The sequence below is a fragment of the Drosophila miranda genome, chromosome 2, assembly GCF_003369915.1.
Source record: "Drosophila miranda strain MSH22 chromosome 2, D.miranda_PacBio2.1, whole genome shotgun sequence".
In the NCBI taxonomy this organism is placed as follows: domain Eukaryota; kingdom Metazoa; phylum Arthropoda; class Insecta; order Diptera; family Drosophilidae; genus Drosophila; species Drosophila miranda.
Genome location: NC_046675.1, coordinates 12,214,093 through 12,233,508, shown reverse-complemented (window position 1 = coordinate 12,233,508; position 19,416 = coordinate 12,214,093). Strand labels below are relative to the sequence as shown.

At 45.5% G+C, this 19,416-nt stretch overlaps 1 protein-coding gene across 2 annotated transcripts in view; it reads left to right on the top strand.

Annotated features, from left to right (window-relative positions):
* LOC108156927 (GATA-binding factor C) overlaps positions 1-16,970 on the top strand; it is a 34,879-nt gene extending 17,909 nt beyond the window's left edge. For both annotated transcript variants that reach the window (XM_017288681.2, XM_017288682.2), the window contains exons 5-9: positions 3,577-3,722; positions 12,232-12,375; positions 15,686-15,872; positions 15,980-16,167; positions 16,304-16,970. In XM_017288681.2, coding sequence (XP_017144170.1) covers positions 3,577-3,722; positions 12,232-12,375; positions 15,686-15,872; positions 15,980-16,167; positions 16,304-16,330 — 692 coding nt within the window. In that variant the 3' untranslated portion in view covers positions 16,331-16,970. The remainder of the gene's footprint in view (positions 1-3,576; positions 3,723-12,231; positions 12,376-15,685; positions 15,873-15,979; positions 16,168-16,303) is intronic.
* The last annotated feature ends 2,446 nt before the right edge of the window (positions 16,971-19,416 follow it).

The following is a 19,416-nucleotide window of genomic DNA, read 5'->3' as shown; positions in this document are numbered from 1 at the left end:
ATTATGGCCCACTGACGCCAAATGTCAAATCAAGGCAGCAACAGTTAGTTAGACCTCTAGACCCGGGGACAACCTACAACCTACAACTACAACTACAACAAGAAGCAGCAGCAGCAGCCAGAGCCACACCGAAGATACAGCGAAGACGATGCCAAATCAGGCCCTAAAAACAGGTTCAGTTTCGGTTTCAGTTTCAGTTTTGGGTTTTCGGTTTTCGGTTTTCGGTTTTTCGTTGGGACCCCAGACAATGTCACACCGTAAAACACAACAACAGAGACCCGAAAACGGAGAAGCAGACGAGGAAGAAATACATACCAAAGTGTGCACAAATTTCCAAGAAATTACAAGGCAATGATGATGATGATTGTCCCTGGACCACAGTCCACGAAGCAGATCAGAAGTGGGGGAAGAAATAACAGTTATAAGCAGGCTACTAAATCATAGACCAACCTGCTACGTGTGTCTGGAAAACACACAAATAAATAAAAAAACCAGAAAGGAAAAACTGTCATGGGGTCAGAGAGTGGAAAGAGGAGTGTATAGAGGGGGTGAGACAGGCCACAGGACAGGCAAATTGATACCAAAAACAAACAAGAAGATTGTCTAAAACAAAGGAGAAAAGTGAATAAAACAAACGAGAGGAGTGGATAAAACAAAGGCTTAATGGCCATAAAACAGAGGGAGGCCCAAAGCTAAAGGAAAGGATGCCTTACCTTGCATAGATATACCTTGATTTTAAAGAGAGTCCAGCGTCCCACTCCTGCATTTTTCTATGCACACTCCGGATCCCTCCCCGCTCTCCGCCACTGCAGTGGCTGCTGTGGTTTGCTCTTTTTGTGTTGTCACAGTGGGCACATGGGGTAAAAACATCATTAACACATTTGATTTATTAACTGCCGAGTGTGGATATTCATTCCAAAGGAGGATTGGACCCAAAAACACACAACTTACCGGGAACTGCGCTAGAGCAAATCCCTAACCATAGAAAGCAGAACACAAGAGTGGTAGGGGAGGTAGGGAAGAACAAACAGTCAGAAGAGCAACAATAGCGGGCCACACTTTATGGCTTAATATGCTGCAAGCGAGGAGGAGGAGGCAGATCTGTAAGAGGCCAGCCCTTTTATGCTAAATGCTAAAGACCAACAAACACTCGACGATGGCCTTCCGTTGTTATGTTCTGTTTCTGTACGGTTCTGCTTTATGACAAACTAATAAATGCATAAAGTTTTCAATTTTCAACGGCTTCTGTTGGAGGTGCCAAGCGTGTGAGAGGCATGTGAGAGGGAGCAGAGACACATATGCATATGCATGAGGCTGTAGACAGTGCCAGGCAGAGAGAGAATTATAGCTAGTCAGAAAATTGCAGTTACTTTTGCCAGAGAGAGAGAGCGACCGAGGGAGCGAGCTTTTGTGCGCGCACAGTGGAGGGACATAAAAATAGCAGAGCAGAAATTCAATTGGAAATTTCTCAAGAAAGCACAAAACAAACACACATCTATTTTCAGACTTCAACAGTTTCGCGAAACGAAACGAAACTTTTTTCCCTCGCATAATTTATGCAGTTTTAATTCAGGGGGTGTTGCCTGTTTGATTGGCGGCAATTTCGGCCGGGGGCCCTCTTCCTTTCCTTCGTTTGTTACGCAGTTTGCCAAACGCAAAGACAAAAGCAACAGCAGAGAGGGAATGAAAGCTTAGAAGATCGACAATTGGGATACCCTCGATTGCTGGATCAACCAGAAAGACTCATAACTATAGGATAGAAAATGGCAAGCGAAAAATCATAATACCCACTCCAAGGGTAGAGCACACCCAACGGCACCCAAATGTGAGGCAATTAAAAAAGTCAAGCCGCCGCAAGTACTCAGAGAACGATAAAAGAGAGTGAAGAGAGGAAAGCAAACACAAAAAAAAACCAAAGCAGAGCAAACTTGCGATTAAATGAAAACAAATGAACTGTTTATTTAACGCGCCTCTGGCTGTGCGCACAGGAGGGAGACAGATGGACAAAGATTACTTGACCACACGCTGTGCGGGACAGCGTGGGTGCAGGGAGTGAGAGTGAGACACGCAGAGCGTTTAATTTAATTTCTTTGAAAGCTCAAGAACAAAATGTTTGGCATGCCAGAGGACAGGACGGACCAGGACAGTGCGGGACGGGACAGGACACGTGTGACAACAGCAGCAGCTAAATCACGTGAGGCCAAACCAAACCAAAAAATGAAAGGAATAACCGTTAAAGTTCTGTCATCAAAACGCAACTGGAATTCCCCTAATGGCATTTGGGCAGGCGACGCACTTAATGAGAGCCGAACACCCGCTCACTCCTCCAAATCCCACCACCCCCTTTTTGGGTGCGGCCGGCCAGTGGGCTAATATTCAATAAAAAGTTATGCTCATGTGGCCATGTAAAAAGCCCACCGTTAATTAATTACGCCCCTGGGTTAAGCTCCAAAAAGTAGCGTTAAATCTTTCTGTTTTCTCTTTAGCATAGCTAATGGTAGCTGCTGGGGGGGTGTGGAAAGTGGGTTGGGGCACCACTTTTATGACTAAATTTCAATTTCAAAGCAAACAGAACAGAGACAAAGGCAAAAAAAAAAGGAAAAGCACAAGCACTAAACACAAAAACCGAAATAATGAAGCCCATTTAGTGGCGTCATTAAATGAGTTGAGCAAAAGAGTAGAGCAGTGGGGAAGAAGAGCAGACGGAAGAGCAAAGACAACTGTAATATGGAACGTTAATAACGCGTTACATTTGCAACTTCATCTCTCTCCCACCCACACCCTTTCTTTATGCGTGTGTGTGTGTGTTTGAGAGACAAATCAACTTTGCTTACAAATTATGACTAAACTTATTCAAATGAGGCTGACTTACAGTTAGCCTAAAGAGAGGGAGAGCCGCCCAAGAGAGCGCGTAACTGCAGTCACTAGAACGAAACGACAGCGCTGCCGCTGCCGCTGCCCAGGCCTCTGCCACAGTCGCTGCTTAATTAAAATGTGTAAAGTCAGCAAAAGGCAATGTCGAAGCCCAGTGATAGAAAGGGATAGCGAGAGAGTTAGAGAGCAATGTGAAGGAACGGGACAGAGCGAGGGAGTTTAGCGGGGGAGACAGCGAGAGCGACAGAGGGAGACAGAGCCCGACCCCAGCGAATCCATCATTTCCGCTTCCATGCGTTTGCCCAGCAACCAAAAAAAAAAGGAAAGAAAAAAACACGAGAGAGAGAAAAAAACATAAAAATGACTGAGAAACAGCTGAAAAATGTGGCCCTTTGTTGTTGGTGTTGCTGCAACATTGGCAAACACAGTGCCACAAGAAAGTCTGACCACAGAATGTACCAGAACTACACGGACAAAAAAGAGCTTAGGATCATCACATAACAATGCAATATTCGTTTCCCATTCAAAATAATATTAATAAACCTTGAATTAACATTTTGGATAAATTAAGATCAACTAACATCAACTTTTTCCAGTGTATAAGAAATAGCATATAAGAACAGCAAACTTTTCCATCCATCGCTCCATTAATTTTGATTAATTTCTCATAATCTTCATGTTTTGTGCATTAATTTTTTGCAGAGGGTCGCGAGTGCGTGAACTGTGGCGCCACATCGACGCCACTGTGGCGACGCGACGGAACGGGACACTATCTATGCAATGCCTGTGGCCTATACTACAAGATGAACGGCCAGAATCGACCCCTGATCAAGCCAAAGCGAAGACTGGTAAGTCCCTAACCTATCCATAACTTTTGGTCCATCCATAAGTATGCCAACCCGCGGGGCTCCGTCATCAAATTAACTAATAAATTCAGCAACTGCAGAGAGAGAAAGAGAGAGATTCCTGGGAAATCGCTGCACATGAGCATCCATCTTGGGGCACGTTTCTGTCGCCAAGGGTCATAAAAAGCAGCGTGAAAGTTCTCAAATGTCATAATACTCGTACGATTCCGGGAACCAGATCCAGAGACAGCCAGCGACCCTCACCATTCCACAGTCGCACACTGATTGCATTTAGCATGGGAAAAAATGGAAAAAATGGTTTTGATTTGGAGGCTGACTTGATAACGATCGAGGTGCATCATCATTATCACTTAGCGCACTAAAAACATAATCAGACAGCAGCCAGCCAGCCAGCCAGCCAGCAGTAAGAGTCGCCTCGAGTGTGTGTGTGTGGGTCTAAAGAGCAGCAGCAACAAACTATTGGAAATATACGAGCATATGGTAAACCCGTGTGTGTCGCAGGCGCCAGCCAACGAAAGACTTAGGCAACGAACGCCAAGCGGGACAGAGACGGGGAACGTTCAGCCAAACAAAAAATTGGTCTATTAAAGATGCGTAAAAAGGCAGGCAAGAGCCTTAACAGCCACAAACAACAACCTGAACAACCACATGAACAACCAAACTGTTAAACGCTGGCTTGGCGTTGATTTTTTATTGGCATTTAAATCGTATGCATTTTGATTGCATAACATTAACATAAATAAACCATTATTGCGCCCCGCTCTGCCCCGCTCTGCCTCCCTGCCACTCTGTTAAGCAGCTCCTCTGTGACGTGGCTCGAGAGGGAATTCCCAAGAAATTCACAGCTGGAGAGCAGCTCCATCCTCTGGTGGAGCTCTGCCTCCCTCTCTCTCTCTCTCTTTCTCTGGAGGTGGAACTGATCGAAAAGTGTTTGTTTGTTGATTTTTTCGTTGACAAAATATGCAACAAATTAAAATTTATGTGGCACTCAGCTGACTTATGGCTCTGGCCAAGGGGGTCTCTGCCACACAGCCAGCTCCTCACCGCTGCCTACTCTTTGCCCTCTCCTTGGCTCACTTTTGTAGCACAGGATGCGGCCCATCAACATCAAATGTCCTTTAGCTGCTTGAAATGCAATTCAATTGTTTAGCTGTGCTCCACTGTTGGCCCTTCTCCTCCCGCCTCCTCCTGCCCTCCTCCCCGAGGCTGGAGGCTGACCATTGATTTTGTTGGCCAAAACTCTTTGGGTGGCAATTGTATTGATTCTGTATTCGTCCGCCAGTCGCCGGAGCGATCAGAGAGGGTCAAGTTTTGTTTGAGTTTTGCATACAAAGTTGAGTGGATGCTGGATGCTGCACCTGCCCCTCACTGCCAGAAGGGGCTTTCGGGGGTCCAAGGATAGTCCAAGGGTAGGGGATCTCATTGTCTGCTTTGGGGCCGCCTTTAATTAACTTTCCGAATTGTATGAAAACAGTCAACAAGTCGTTACTCTTTTGCCTGCAAAATTCTTTCGGTTTGCCTCTTTGGGTATCCAGTGTGGTGGTTGCTTTTGTTGCTGAAACAGAACAATGCAAATTTTTAATTTATGTATTTTAGCCTGCAACTCAGTTTCAGTTTCAGTTTCGGTTTCAGTCGGAGTTTTGAGCCAGAGTTTCTGAGTTTCTGAGTTTCTGGGCCCCGTTCGCTTACATATGTTTTCCAGTTGTTTCGCTGTTGTTCTGCTTTTGTGTTGGCCCGGCCCGGGCCCGGGCCCAAGCCCAAGCCCGAGCCAAACCGAACTGGCTAAGCAGCCCGCTGGCAACGCAATTATTGCATTTAATTATAAGGCCCAAAAAAACGCTTTTATAAGCGTTAAAGTTTCGCTTTGTTTTCGCTTTTTCTGTACTGCTGGCCCCCAGGCTCTGAGCTGCGCTATTAAGGGGGTGGGGAGGGGAGGGGAGCCTAGCCTTTGGTTCCAGCCTTGATGGGGATTTGTCACATTTGGCAGGGCGTATGCGGGTGACCTTATAGACAGTGCCGATCGGCACTAACAGACTTCCATTTTTCTTGATTATCTTATCGATTTGCCAACATTTGTCTTACAATCTCGTAACGCACTGTCCAGATAAACGTGTTTTTTTGTTCAAGCTATGGCTAATTGCCGATCCATGTTAAATCCGGCAGTCGTCAAAGAACACAAAACGTGGCTGGGGTCAAACGGGGCAGCTGCTCATCTCAGAGATCGTGACTTATAAACCAGCCCATGTGTGTGTGTGTGTGTGTGTGTGTGTGTGTGTGAGGGGAAAGGGGCTTGGCGCTTGCATTTTGCATAATATTTATGCCTCAGTTGCTGCTGCTGCCGCTGTTGCACTTAATTTATGCGAATTTTCACACAGTAAATTGAACAAAACGACGGCCACGTCAGGCAATACAACAAAAGAAGCAAAGGATGAATGTACAAAAACATTTATTTGTATGCTTATTACATTGTCTTATGTCACAGGGAAATAAAAAACAAAACCACAAAAGCCGCCATATCCATTTAGAAATAGTTAAACAATAAACCCATCAACACTTGACACAATCGATTAAGTATGCATTTAGCAAGAAAGAAAAACAAATCAAGCTCAGAGCTTAATTAATTATTAATCCGAAGGCGTATTTCAACGCTAACAACTCAACATCCATAAACAAATGCAAAATGATTAAATGCAGCGCAGCGGGAAAAATAAAAAAAAGCCGAATGAAAGTCAAGCTGAAGCTCATGGAATTCCACCAAAAGATACCAAGATATATAAGCTCTTACCATATCGAAGACTATGTTGATCAACGACCTCTCAGCGGGCTGTAAAAAGGTGACCTTTAAGAAAGAAAGAGATCAAGCTAGAAGTTCAGAAAGACAGGCTGTGGCTGTACAAATAGGTAGAGGGGAGAAAACTAATTAACACATTTTTTGGGGCCAGCTGTGGCATCCCCTCCAACCGAACCCATTCCATCCCATCCCATCCTTGTTGGCGTGGGAAAAATCGCTCTTTCTGACGCTCCCAAATTGAATGCAGAGGATCCCGGAGACGAGGACGATCGATAAACGAACGACAGCCAAATCAAAACTAAAGCAAAAAAAGAAGGAGAAGGAGAAGGGCTCGAAGTAAAAGTTCAATGCACGTGGCTGCTTCTTCATCAACTGCCCCAAAACGGGGCGTATACGCAATCGAGAGCATTAAGGTTTTGTTTCTTTCTTTTAGCTTGGGCTGTTGTTTTTTATTGGGGCGCTAGGATCTTGTTAAGCGGGGGGCTAATGTTATTAAAATGCACTTGAAAAAACACAGAAGGCCCTGGGCCAGGGACCTGATCAGAGGCACTGGGTCTGGGACTGGGACTGGGGCTGCTGCAACAGTTTGTTGCTGTTGTGGCTGCTGTGGCAGCCTCGCAGATCAATTAAAAATTAACGATATGAAGCGCAACGCAGCAAAAACGGGGCGTGCCCATAATAATAATGAAAGAGGCTCAAACGCAGGCTCAAAGGCAGGTCCAGCGAAAGGGTTGCCAGGCACTCCGCAGATGATTAAGGCCCAAAGAGTTAGGGACCTTTTCTTCTTCATCCTATTTTCTTTTTCGTTTTTGTTTCGCTGGCTTGTTAAGTGGGAATTCAGCCTGTGCTTTCGCTTTTTGGCCAGCGCGGCCCCCTCTTTCTGTGTGCCACCCCCTGAAGAAATTTATGGTGACTGTTTAATATGCAAATGCATAATTTTGCACAGGTTTCCCCCACCCGAGGGACAGGGTTGAGGGTTGCCAGTGCACTTTCTAACCCTTTTTCCATTTACAGACAACGAACACGCAGTCCGAGGGGTCGGGGGTCAGGGGCTGGGGCTGGGGCGGTGCGCGTGTCTGGGAAACATTCATTTTGGTGGGCAGTGGCCAGTGGCCAGTGGCCAGTGACTAGGCTCCACCTTGCCTCGTGGCTGGTTCCATAATTTATTTGGACTGTGCCAGTGCCTAGGGCCTGGTCCTGTTCCCGGGCCCCCCATTCAATGGCCGGTGACAAATATTAATGACGATTCTTATGCCCTCCAATGGGACCAGTGGCAATGGAGGGGGCAGCCGGGCGTAGTAGACAGTCTGTTGCAAGTCTAGTCTGTTACCTTTGTCATGCACTCCACGAAATTGATGAGATTTGAGGTGTTTCTACGGCAATTTCTTCACATGTTCAATGGTTTTTTCCCTTTCCAATCATTCTTCCTTTCTCTCAGTGTAGCTGGACCTGCACTGGCGCCTTCTGCGAATGCCAATGTGGGATTTTAGACATTTCCAGGCGACAAGCTCGACTCAAAGAGCCTTCACCTTTTGCCTTTCCGCAGATATTCCCCACTCCGCCCCCCCCTGCAAGCTCGTAAAATTCATTGAGCCGCATTAATGAGCGACATTAATGGCTTGTTTCTGTTTGCTGGCCATAAACCATTTTATTGATTTTTTACCTCCACTCCGGCGGGGCAGGTGTGATTTTTAGCAACAGTTTCGTGCCGCGGTTGTGGCTGCGGCTGCGACTGCGTCCCGAGCATGGAAATGAGCTAAGCTGATGTTTTAATTAGTCAAATTAGCCGGATAGCAAGGAGAGACCGGAGTAGCAGCAACTTCACACAAATACCCTAACCTGAACCGAGAGACGCCTCCTTTTTGGAACCGCCTTCAAGGAACAGCTGCAGAGCCAGAGAAAAGGGAAACGGAATGTTACAAAAAATACCAAATGAAACGTTAGGACTACTGTTTAAAGATGAGATCATAAAGATATGTGGGGACTCATGCCCTGCATGACTATAAAATATTCATAAAATTACATCTATATCCCCGCCTCTTTAATGGTCTCAATAAGATCTCGAAGGCAGGACCTTCGGTCAGATTCGATGGAAAGTGAGCGCGAAAACAAAACCGAAATTTTCGGATCTGTCAGACATTTTTGGGCGCCTGATTTGATAATCCCACCGAATCAATTCGGTAGCCTGTTTATACAGGTCTCTGAAACATATGTATAGTATACCAGGAAAATACCAAAATATCAGTAGAATTTTAAGGAAAATGAAATGAAGAGGCATAGATGAGAGGCCTTAAGGAAAATAATGATACGAAGTATACGAAAGAACTGTCAAAAATACTCTAGAAGTAGAAAAGCAGAAAGTGGGCAGATCTAATCGGACAGAATTATACAAAAAATATACCACACAAAAAACTCAGAGCGAAGAAGAGAAGCGAAGGACAGAGAGGAGCAGAGAGAGCTAGGATGAGGCCCACAAGGAAACATTTTCCTCTGGGCCAATAAAATTTGAATTTTTAAATTAAATTTCACAGTCAGACAAACACACACAGAAAGAGACCCGCACACACACACACACACACACACACACACAAAGCGGTACACATTTCCCGTTGTAAATGTAACTGTTATGTGCCAGACACAGGCCTCCAGCCTCCAGCGTCCCCCCTTCCGGCCCGCATCAGCCCCATTTTGTTGGGTCCTTCTGCTCCTGCTGCGGCTGCTGCCCCTTTGTACAGCATCAGATATATAAATTTTCTGCCCGCTATCTTTTTGCCATCTTCCCTGGCTGTGTACATCTGTGGGGAGGGGAGGCTCCAAAACAACCCCCAGAAAGGGGGCGGCCATGCGCTCTAAGCCCTGGCTGAGGGTTGCCACCAGCAGAAGCGACTGCGAAAAATTTAATGAATGTTTTGTTAGATAACGAAAGAAGTAGAAAAGCGAACCAAAAAAAAAAATGAGTTGATAAAATGTCCCCAACAGAGAGGGAGAGAGGGAGAGAGAGAGAGATAGCCTCACTCTCTGCCCGCAAGTGAAAGATGTTACACTGAGATAAGACTGTTACATCTACTCACTCTCTGCCTCCCTCCCACTCTATCCCGCTCTGTGTCCATCCCTCTTTCTCGCTCTTGGCTTGCCATCTTGACTGTGTCCCGTTGCGTATCTGAGATGGCAAAGGGCATTGCCATTGCCCGGCTCAAAAGAGAGCGCACAAAAGCTGCGCAATAAATAGAAAAGCAGAAGAAGAGACGCCAGTGGAAAAGGTGGGTGGAGGTGGAAATATATTTACTTTGTACATATTTACTCTGCCACCCACACACCCACTCGTAATGCTGCTGCTGCTGCTGCTACTGCCCTTCTGCTCTGGGGCCTCTCTAAGTTTTACTTACAATTAAATATTTAAATGTTTTTGTGCGAGTGTTCCTGAAAATGAAAACGAAATTTGCATAAAACAACAAAAGAGAAGCAATAACCGGGACAGAAAAAAACAACAGAAACTGAAAAAGAGGCGACCATTTTGTGGGAATGGTCAAAAAATATAAATCAAGGTGTCCGCTGGACTACCCAACAACAACAGTAGCCAAAGGAGAGAACAATGACGGATTTGGATACCCTGGGAGGGGCATATAATCCATAATCCATGTGGCAGCTAAAGTGTTACTTCTGGCTCTTCAATACAGTCAAAGATACGTTCCTTTATGCATTTCAAAATCGTCAAACCCTCGTCAAGGGTATGAGAGCAGCAGCAGCAACAACAGTGAGAGCAAAAAGTCACAGCCCCAACAATGCAAACGCATTTTGTCATGCATTGATAAATCACAATTTATGGGCACCATCTCGGGCAACAAAAGCAACTACAAGCGCACCCATACGTAGGAGAGTGCAAGTGTGAGAGCACACACACACACACAGACACACACGGCACTTATGTGCCGTGCTTTTGTTATTAATCGCCAAGCGCCATCTTGTTTTGTACGATTGTTGCTTTTGTTGTTTTGGCGCTTGCGCTTTTTGCATTTCAATTAAACCCCAAACGCCTGTCAATGTCTGACAGTTTGTCAATTTTCCCATCATCTACCGCTCCCCACCATTCTCGCGCTCTCGCTCTCGCTCACACTCACACTCTGTTTGCATTGACATTGATTTATGTGATTTGCTTTGTGATTCTTGTTGAGGTTATGTTGCTTTTGTGAGGTTATGTTTGCTGAAATTGAGGTTATGTTTGCTGCTCTTTAGGTTAGGGCGGACAACAAGCCTGATTGAATTGACACTACACTGTTGGCCAACAGAAGTTGGCACGCCCACCGGCACGCCCAGATCCCAGATCGAAACCAGTTGGAATGGGAATGGAATGCGATCTGGCGATCCTGTTTGTCACCCTATCTCCCGCCCTCTCGCTTTCTGTGGTGTTTTGTTGCATTGTCATGTTAACAACTTAATTTATATACGCTTAACCATTTTGGCCATGTCCTCGCTAAAGTCTGGTCCAAGAGTCTCCACATAATTACCACAAAACTTCCAGTTTGGATCTCTGTGTGTCTCTCTGTGTCTCTCTCTCTCTGGCTATACCTCTCTTTCCCGCCTTGTAGGCGTTGAAATTAATTTTGAATTTCTCACTTTTTCGCATTTGGTTGAAAATGTTACAAGCTCGTTAACACACGACAGTGCCACCAACAAAAAAAGAGAAGAAAAATGCAGACACCCAAAGCAAAACCAAACCAAAGCAAAGATAAAGATATAGTGGGGCAGGGGTTGGGGTAGACAGAGGGGCCCTTGCCATATGACCTCTGATTTATGTTAATCGCCAAATCGAGAACAGGTGAGACACAGACCTAAACAGATCGAGATCGAGATCGGCCCAGAGCTGAAGCTGTAGCTGGAACTGGGGCTTGGGTTGGAGCTGAGGCAGAGGCAACAATTAAAAATCAAAGTCAAACATGATCAACGCCAGTTTAAGGCCTCGTAGCCATGTGTTGTACCAGCAGCAGCCCGAACAAGACCCACAACTGGATGACTGGAAGGGTAAACACTCGTACGTACTCGCAGCACAGCAGGCCGTGGAGGGACCAGACCAGAGTCCGGCCGGGGCGCAGGGTACGCCATAACGAAGACCAAAACGCAGACAAAGTTTGTGCCACAGAGTGTGCTGCTGCTGGGGCACTTGGGAGTGGGGCGATCCAAGAGGGATCTGGGTTTTTGGGCTCTTCGTTCTTCGTTCTTCGTTCTCCTCTCGTGGGTTCTTTGGTTCTCAGTTCTTGTAGCCAATTCGTGGAAATTTAAGCGTGGCACAGACATGATCCCTCCTTGTTGCTGTTGCTGTTGTTGTTGCTGCTGTTGTTTTTGGGCAGTTTTGTAAAAATTGTCATTTTAATGAATTGATGCTGCTGTTAACCCAAGTCGAAGGCCCCAGCCTTGGGCCCAGCCTGGAGTTGGAGCCGAGGAGCACTGGAGTGAGGGCTTGGGCATGGGTTTGCTTTTGGTATGCCATTTAAAAAATGCTGTTGCCCGGCGTGTTGAGCAACTTTGTTTGGGACCTGGTCAGAGGCAGAGTGGTTATACGGCTGTATGGGGACTGTGCGTTAGTTTTGGCGCTGTTCAATTAGCTGATCGAACTTTGGCATTAGCATAATCAATTTGGAGGAAGTAGTCTAACCAGGGGATATCCTTTAGTAACCCTTTACTTTGTTTCCTTCTATTTTCCAGACCCTGCAGTCGCTGCAGAGCGCGGCCAAGCGGGCGGGCACATCCTGCGCCAATTGCAAGACCACAACCACAACCCTTTGGCGGCGGAACGCCAGCGGCGAGCCCGTCTGCAACGCCTGCGGATTGTACTACAAGCTGCACAATGTAAGTACATTTTTAAAGATATTCCATCGCATCCATAGATCACTGGTCATCGGAAACATTAGCCATTCCCCCCCCACCCCCATACATCCAGTCATCGATTTACGATTTAAGCGATTTTATGCCACATTTAACCCTCCCCCCCGTGTGGATCATACCATTCCATAAGTGTCGGACGGGAACACAGATTAAATGTGACAAAAATGAAGTGTCCTCCCACCCGGGGGGGTGGCCCTTCCGTTTAGCTTCTTCATTTGTTGCCCCAGCAGGTTGCACCCCTCGTGATGAATGGCTGATGATTATTTAAAGATGCCAGTTAGCCAGCCAACCACCCTCAACCACTCAATGGGCAGCACCCCTGCACCCGTGCACCCCTGCACCCCTGCGACGGCGATAAGCGTCTGCTCTGGTGTTTGGCTGTGAAAATGCGATAAGCTTTTCCCAGATTTCGGTTATGGCCAACGCGTGGCAGGATGCAGGGACCATCTCCCCCTTTTAGCTACGAATCAGGGTAATTTATGTAATCGAGCACCAGCTAAACTGCAGTGGATTGAATAATGTTATTTTCCCCATTCCTGCATTCTTATTAAATATTCATTAGCCACGCTTTTCAGGGGATAAGCCCAAGTTTTTCTTTCCTTTTTGTGTGTTCTTTTGGCCCTTTTTCTTAACGTCGTCTTCCATCTTCCTTTTTCTAAAACTTTGGGCTTTCCCGAGGCCAGTTTTTAATGAGTTTTGCGGCTGAACTTTTGGCACATTTACATGTCAGTGGCCCCTAAGTGATGGGCCACCTGTCCCTGTCTGGGCCCCACTGTCTCTCTGATACTCGGCTGGGAAAACTAATTAAGTTGCGGCCTGCCGCCTGCCGCCTGCCACTTGCCACATGGGGGAAAACTGCACTTCGATGGCTATCGGCAAAGGCGAAATATTTTTAATTGAGCCCGGCCATAAAAGGCAAATATCAAAGAGTGCTCCATTTTCGCTAATCTGATTTGAGACTGCGGGAAGAGAAAAAAACAAACTTTGCAACGTGCCACATGCGGCATATATGTATGTATGTATGTGCACTTTGGGTGGCTTTTCTTACAGCGAAATGTATTTTTGCGAGCATTTTCCCGTCAATTGGACAGTGGCCCATCGCGATAAGATGCCAATCAGCGCACATTTTTGTAGCTATTTCCATCTCTCTCTATCTCTCGCTCGCTCTCCCCGTATCTATTGCTGCCCCTTTCTGTCCCGCAGTTCATTTCAATTCAATTCGTTTGCTATTCGGCTTGGTCGCCTGTGTGGGCCTCTCTGCGAGCCCAAGTGATTGGCACATTTTATGGAAATGTTGCCGTACAGTGGAGTCTGGCTAGGAGCACTTTCCCCCCCAGATGTATTCCCCTATGGGGAGTGCGAGTGCTCGCTCTTCTTCGTTCGCTTTCCGCACACTTGCTAAATCTTCTGTCTGTTATCTGCCATCTGCTGGCAGTTCCCTGGAACTGTGAGCCTCATCATGTTAATTAACAGCAAATGAGACAATTGCTGAGCATCGCCCGATACTCGTAATCTTTATCTCTGCTTATCGCGAGGAGCAAGAGAGAGATGCGATGCGATGCCCGCTGTGCACCGGCTGGGAGAGTGTTTGTCCTGGACAATAACTCATAAAGGTGACCTAACGGTGCCCGGCGGCCTGGCGGCCCGGCGGCCGGGCTGCAGTCTGGCGCCGTCTCGCTCTGACCCCCTCCAACACACACGTCTCACACAATTTGCCGACAACAGGGCAGTGTCTCTGTCTCACTACTTGTCTCGCCTCGGGCTTGCATTCTGTGTGCAAGAGTGTGCGAGTGGACTGTGTGGTGTGGATGGTGGATGGTGGATGTGATGTGGGTGGGCCGCTGTCACATTGCAAGTCAACTGCAGCGGCGCGTGTGTGCGCTCCACGCTCGATTTAGATTTTATGCATAAAAAAGTTAATCTGCAGATGCTGCTGCTGCTCCCCGGGCGAGAGTGCATTTTCCTGCGAATTCCCTAATGATCAGGGCCTGTGTGCATTAACAACTTTATGCTTTGTTGCTGCATATCAATTAAAGCTTAAGCGCAGCTGCCGACTTGCTAATTGCCACAATTTGCGCTAAACGCTAGAGAGACTATCAATTACGTGGGCTGTGCCGCCGCTGCCGATCTCGCTAAGTGATCTTGATACAGTTTTTGTTCAACGTATACTCCCCTTTCCTCATTCTCATCCTCATCCTCATCCGACTCTGTAAGTGATACGTTTGTTGGGACGGGACAATCATGATCAACCCTCCGAAATGCACTCAAATCTCGGCACTTCAGAACTCCTCTCTTTCTATGTCCCAACAATTTAACAATTTCTCTGTGTTTGCTTTTGCAAGGGCAAAAAAAAAGGCACAAACAATGTCGTATAATTCACGCCCAGGTAAGGGAGAGCCCAAGAGCCCTATTCTGGCTCTCTTTGTCGCTCGCTCTTTGTAATGTAACATTTCTTTCTTTCCTTTTGTCATTGCTGCTGCTGCTGCTGCGGCGCCGCTCCTCCTTCAGCTCTGCTTCTGTTTCTATACCCTTGCAGGGGATATGAGGCCTATATTTTCGGTGTCCCACTAGGGTTTATATCTGAAACTGAGTCCAGAGCCTTGTTTTCGCTGCACTGTAATATACAAGTAAAGCTGCCATAGAAACAATGAATCTGCAAGGGTATCTAAAGCTTCGGCTCCTGCCTCTGCTGCTCCTGGTGCCTCTTCCGCTGGTGTTGTTGCTGGGAATAGGGTAACTCAATATTGTAATTGTAGCGCAATGAAGCGCATGCTGCCGCTTAGATGTTCGCAAGTGATAAGGCATTGCATATGAAGAGAGCCCAGCAGCAGCAGCAGCAGCAGCAGCAGCAGAAGCACCAACAATGGCATTGGCCAAGGGAAGACTACACTACGACAACAGCAGCGCTGTAGCGAAAGAGAGCACCGAAAGGGGGAGGGCACAAAAAAGTTGCCCGGGTGCCGTTGGCAGCGCTATCAGCGCCAACTAATCGCATTCGCAAATGTCGCTTATCTGATCGTGTAGAAATGCTTGTAATACTTCATTTTCACTTCCCGGTTGCACTCACACAGGCACACAGACACTCACATACACATGGCACCCCCAACTCCTGGTAGTTGCAACTGCAACAGACAGCGTGTGCAGCTAGCGGCATTTCCGGTCCATGAATTTGCATAAATTTGACCCATTTTAGTGGTCAGACGCCGAGTTTTTTCCTTTATTGATTTTCCCGCACAAAAGTTTTCACCTCTATTTTTTCCCCTACTTTTTACAGGTCAATCGTCCGCTCACCATGAAGAAGGAGGGCATACAGACGCGTAACCGCAAGCTGAGCTCCAAGTCCAAGAAGAAGAAGGGTCTGGGCGGCGGCTGTCTGCCGATGGGCGGCCATCTGGGCATGGGCGATTTCAAGCCTCTGGACCCATCGAAGGGCTTCGGCGGCGGCTTCTCTGCCTCCATGGGTAAGCATCTTCTCTGCAGCCACAGCTGCAGCTGCAGCGCCAATTAAACGGTTGTCACTCATACTAACGCCTGCTCTCTTTATTTGTTTCTCTCTCTCTCTCTTTAGCGCAACATGGACACCTTTCGAGTGGATTGCATCCGGCGCATGCGCATATGCATGGCAGCTGGTATACCGGCGGCATGGGGGCCTTGGGGGCTTCTAGTGGGCTGCAGGGAGGCTTCTCCACCGCCGGTTCTCTGGGCGGCGGTGTTGTGCCGCACTCGCAGCCCTATCACTTGGGACTCAGCTCAATGGTGAGTACTCCCAAGGAGGAGCAGCTTAACACACTCAAGGCTTCGGCAAAGCTCTGCCTTGCGAGTGGATTCCATTGAGAGCTTTCTTACTAATGTTTTACTATCTCTCTGCTCTCTCTCGCTCACTCTCTTGTAGGGCACCTGGCGCACAGACTACACGTGATGGAGTGGTAATAACTTGAACAATAATCTGTTCAGTTAATGCCACAAATGAGAAGCAAACCAGATGCAACAAATACAACAAACACAATGCCAAACTGAGGACTCCTTGACAGCCAGCCCTGGACAACCCGTCCGCTCTTAGCACTTGAGATCCACACATATGTGTGGATGGTATGTGCGGGTGTCCGGGTGTGCCAATGCCAATGATGCCCAGGCGCTGGTTTTTCCTAATTGTAAACATTGCGTGCAATTTTTAATTATTTAAGCTTTCGTTTTGTTGCTGTCGAACCGGACCGGACTCCGAGCCGAGCGAAGCCGGCAACAATAACAAAAACAAAAACAAAAAACACCCATTAAAATTAATTAAAGGGCTGCACATTTATTTGTATTTTATTTTCGCCTTTATGGCTTCTCTGTTTCATATTTCGCTTAATTAATTTAATTTCTCTCAGCGTATTCAATTGTGCTTTATGAACTGCCATAAAAAACAAAACGAAACAGAAACAGAAACGAGAGGGAGATGGAGATGGAGATGGAGACGGAGAGGGAAAGAGGAAGTTGCATAAATATTTATTGTGTATATATAAAAGCGAGAAAAATCAAGCACATAGAGAACTAAAAATTACTGCTAAAAAAAAAAGCAGACAAACACCGTTACAACGCACGTCCAAAAGAAGAGAATAGAGTTTTGTATGAAAGTTGAAAACAAAACGAAAGACGATTGTCCTAATTCGCGGAATGCAATTGAAAATTGCACGAAATACTTTATAGCGTATGCCTACTGTAAACTAGTTAAATTCTTAGACTCTAAACAAAACAGACGTGATAAACAAAAAATTAAAATCTATATATACATAAATATAAATATTCACTAGGGAGCGCCCTTAGCCATTGTAAAATAAATTTAAAAAATAACTAAATCGAAAATCAGAAAATATATAAATATTTCAAAGAGCCAGGGCCGGGGCAGCACCCAACTTTTAACTAACAAGAAACACACACACACACACTTAAATGTTCAATGTTTAAACCTAAGTCTTAAAAATATATACACAAAACACACACATTAATGCATAGAGATAAACATAAAGTACTAAATTTAATTAAATTAAATTAAATTAAATGTTAATGGCAATTTGTAAAATACATTTGTTAGCAATTTTTGTATAATTTTAGCAAAAGCCAGAAAAAGCGAAAACCTAAAAAAAGAGAGCAAATCCTAACCATGTATACCCCTAAGTTCTGTGTATAAAGCCGGTTTAGTCGTAACCCTAATTTATGTCCCCCACTACGATATTCATAACTATACATATACATATATATATATATATATAGTATATAGAGCTATAAATATGTATGATAAGCGATAAATGTATTGTAATTTGGCCATATTGATAGTTGAATATACACAAAAACCAAGCAAGATAATGTTTATTTAAAATCGAAAAAGAAAACAAAAACAAAAAAATCAAATGGAAAATTGTACTAAACTTAATGGCAATCACCAGAAAAATCCAACAAACAAAAAAAAAAAAAATCATAAAAATAAATAAAAGTAATTTATGAAGAAACAAATATACATAAAATACGAAAAATACAAAGCAAACGATTCTAATTGAGAACGGTAACTGAAGATGATTAATTGCCGCCGGATGAGTGGACACAAAATCGAAACTCGAAAGTCGAAAATCGAAATTGGTTTGGTAATAAATCCCCCTGAGCCAGAGCTGGCCCCACAATGATGTCTTCATAATGGCCATTTATGCTCATGAATCGGTCTTTAAATTTCGATGCGTCTTTCGGTACACCAGAAACGTGCTTCAATTGGGGTTCTTCTGGGTTCGGTTCTGTTCTGTGTTGGTCATTTGTTATGCAGCATTTGTTGCCTGGCCATTGAACGCTTGAATTATGAGTTGTTTGGAGGCGTGAAATGGCATGTTCTGCCACAAGAACAGCGCCGCAGAGCACCAGAGCTACTCAGCAGCGGCCAAGTTTGTTGCCTAAGTCTTTTGTACTTCAATCTGAATGCGCAGGCTGCGAAACCTCAACCGAGTTATGTTCTAGGTCCCAAAAAGCAGATCGTCACAGACTCGAGCTATGGGAACTCCACTCAGATCTATTAATGATGGCAAACGCGTGTCTGCTACCCATTACAGCCCCCTAACCAGCCGAGCAATATGCAATGATGACCCCATTAGGCTTTTGTCGCCCCGGCATCCGTTTCCGCTGCACCTTGCCAAAGGTTTTTTATTTGTTTGTTCGCGATTATCAATTTTCCCAATTGCAAACAATAATATAAATACGCAGCTATCGGCCGGATATATCTCATATATCTCATGGCAATGCAGTAATTGGGACGACAATTAAGTGCACGGCACGCTGCGAAGCAGAAAGGCAGCCAAGCAAGTCCGTATTGTTCAGTTATTGAGGCATATATCTCTGGCTGGACAGTGCAGGGCGTTAATGAAAGTGTTGTATGAAAAAAATAATCAAAGGAAGGGAAACTATGGTGATCGAAATACCCTTGACTCAATGTAAGTATTTTAACCATTTTTTCGTTTAAAGCCCGAAAGATTTTCAGAAAATTTCATAGATGAATCACTTCCTAGACTGACGAAGTTCGAGAAGTGAAGTAATTTCTTACCACCATTTTGGACAGACAATTACAAAAGAATCTAATGATCTAATCGAATATATAATGCCTATAATTCAATCTTCTTTCGAGATGCAATCTCCAGACTAACTTCTACAATCCAATCCCTGGAAGCGCCACATTTCTTCTGCTTGATACTTGGTACTTCCTCATTTCGAAATAGGCATCAAAATCAGTCCCTCAATTGCCCTACAATACTGAAACGGTGTGTTTCGTCTGTTTCGTGAGCATCACATGTCCACATCGGGCTGGGTACAGCCCTCGGATTGGCCATTAGGGCCCGACAAAGTTGCTGCCCAAAAACAAAAACTATAGGTATGTATAATTGCTATATAATTACTAAATAATTGAAACAAAATAAGTCATTCGAGTCAGAGCCATGGCAATTACCTCCCGCACACGAAAACACAGCAGACAGACAGACAGACATATGT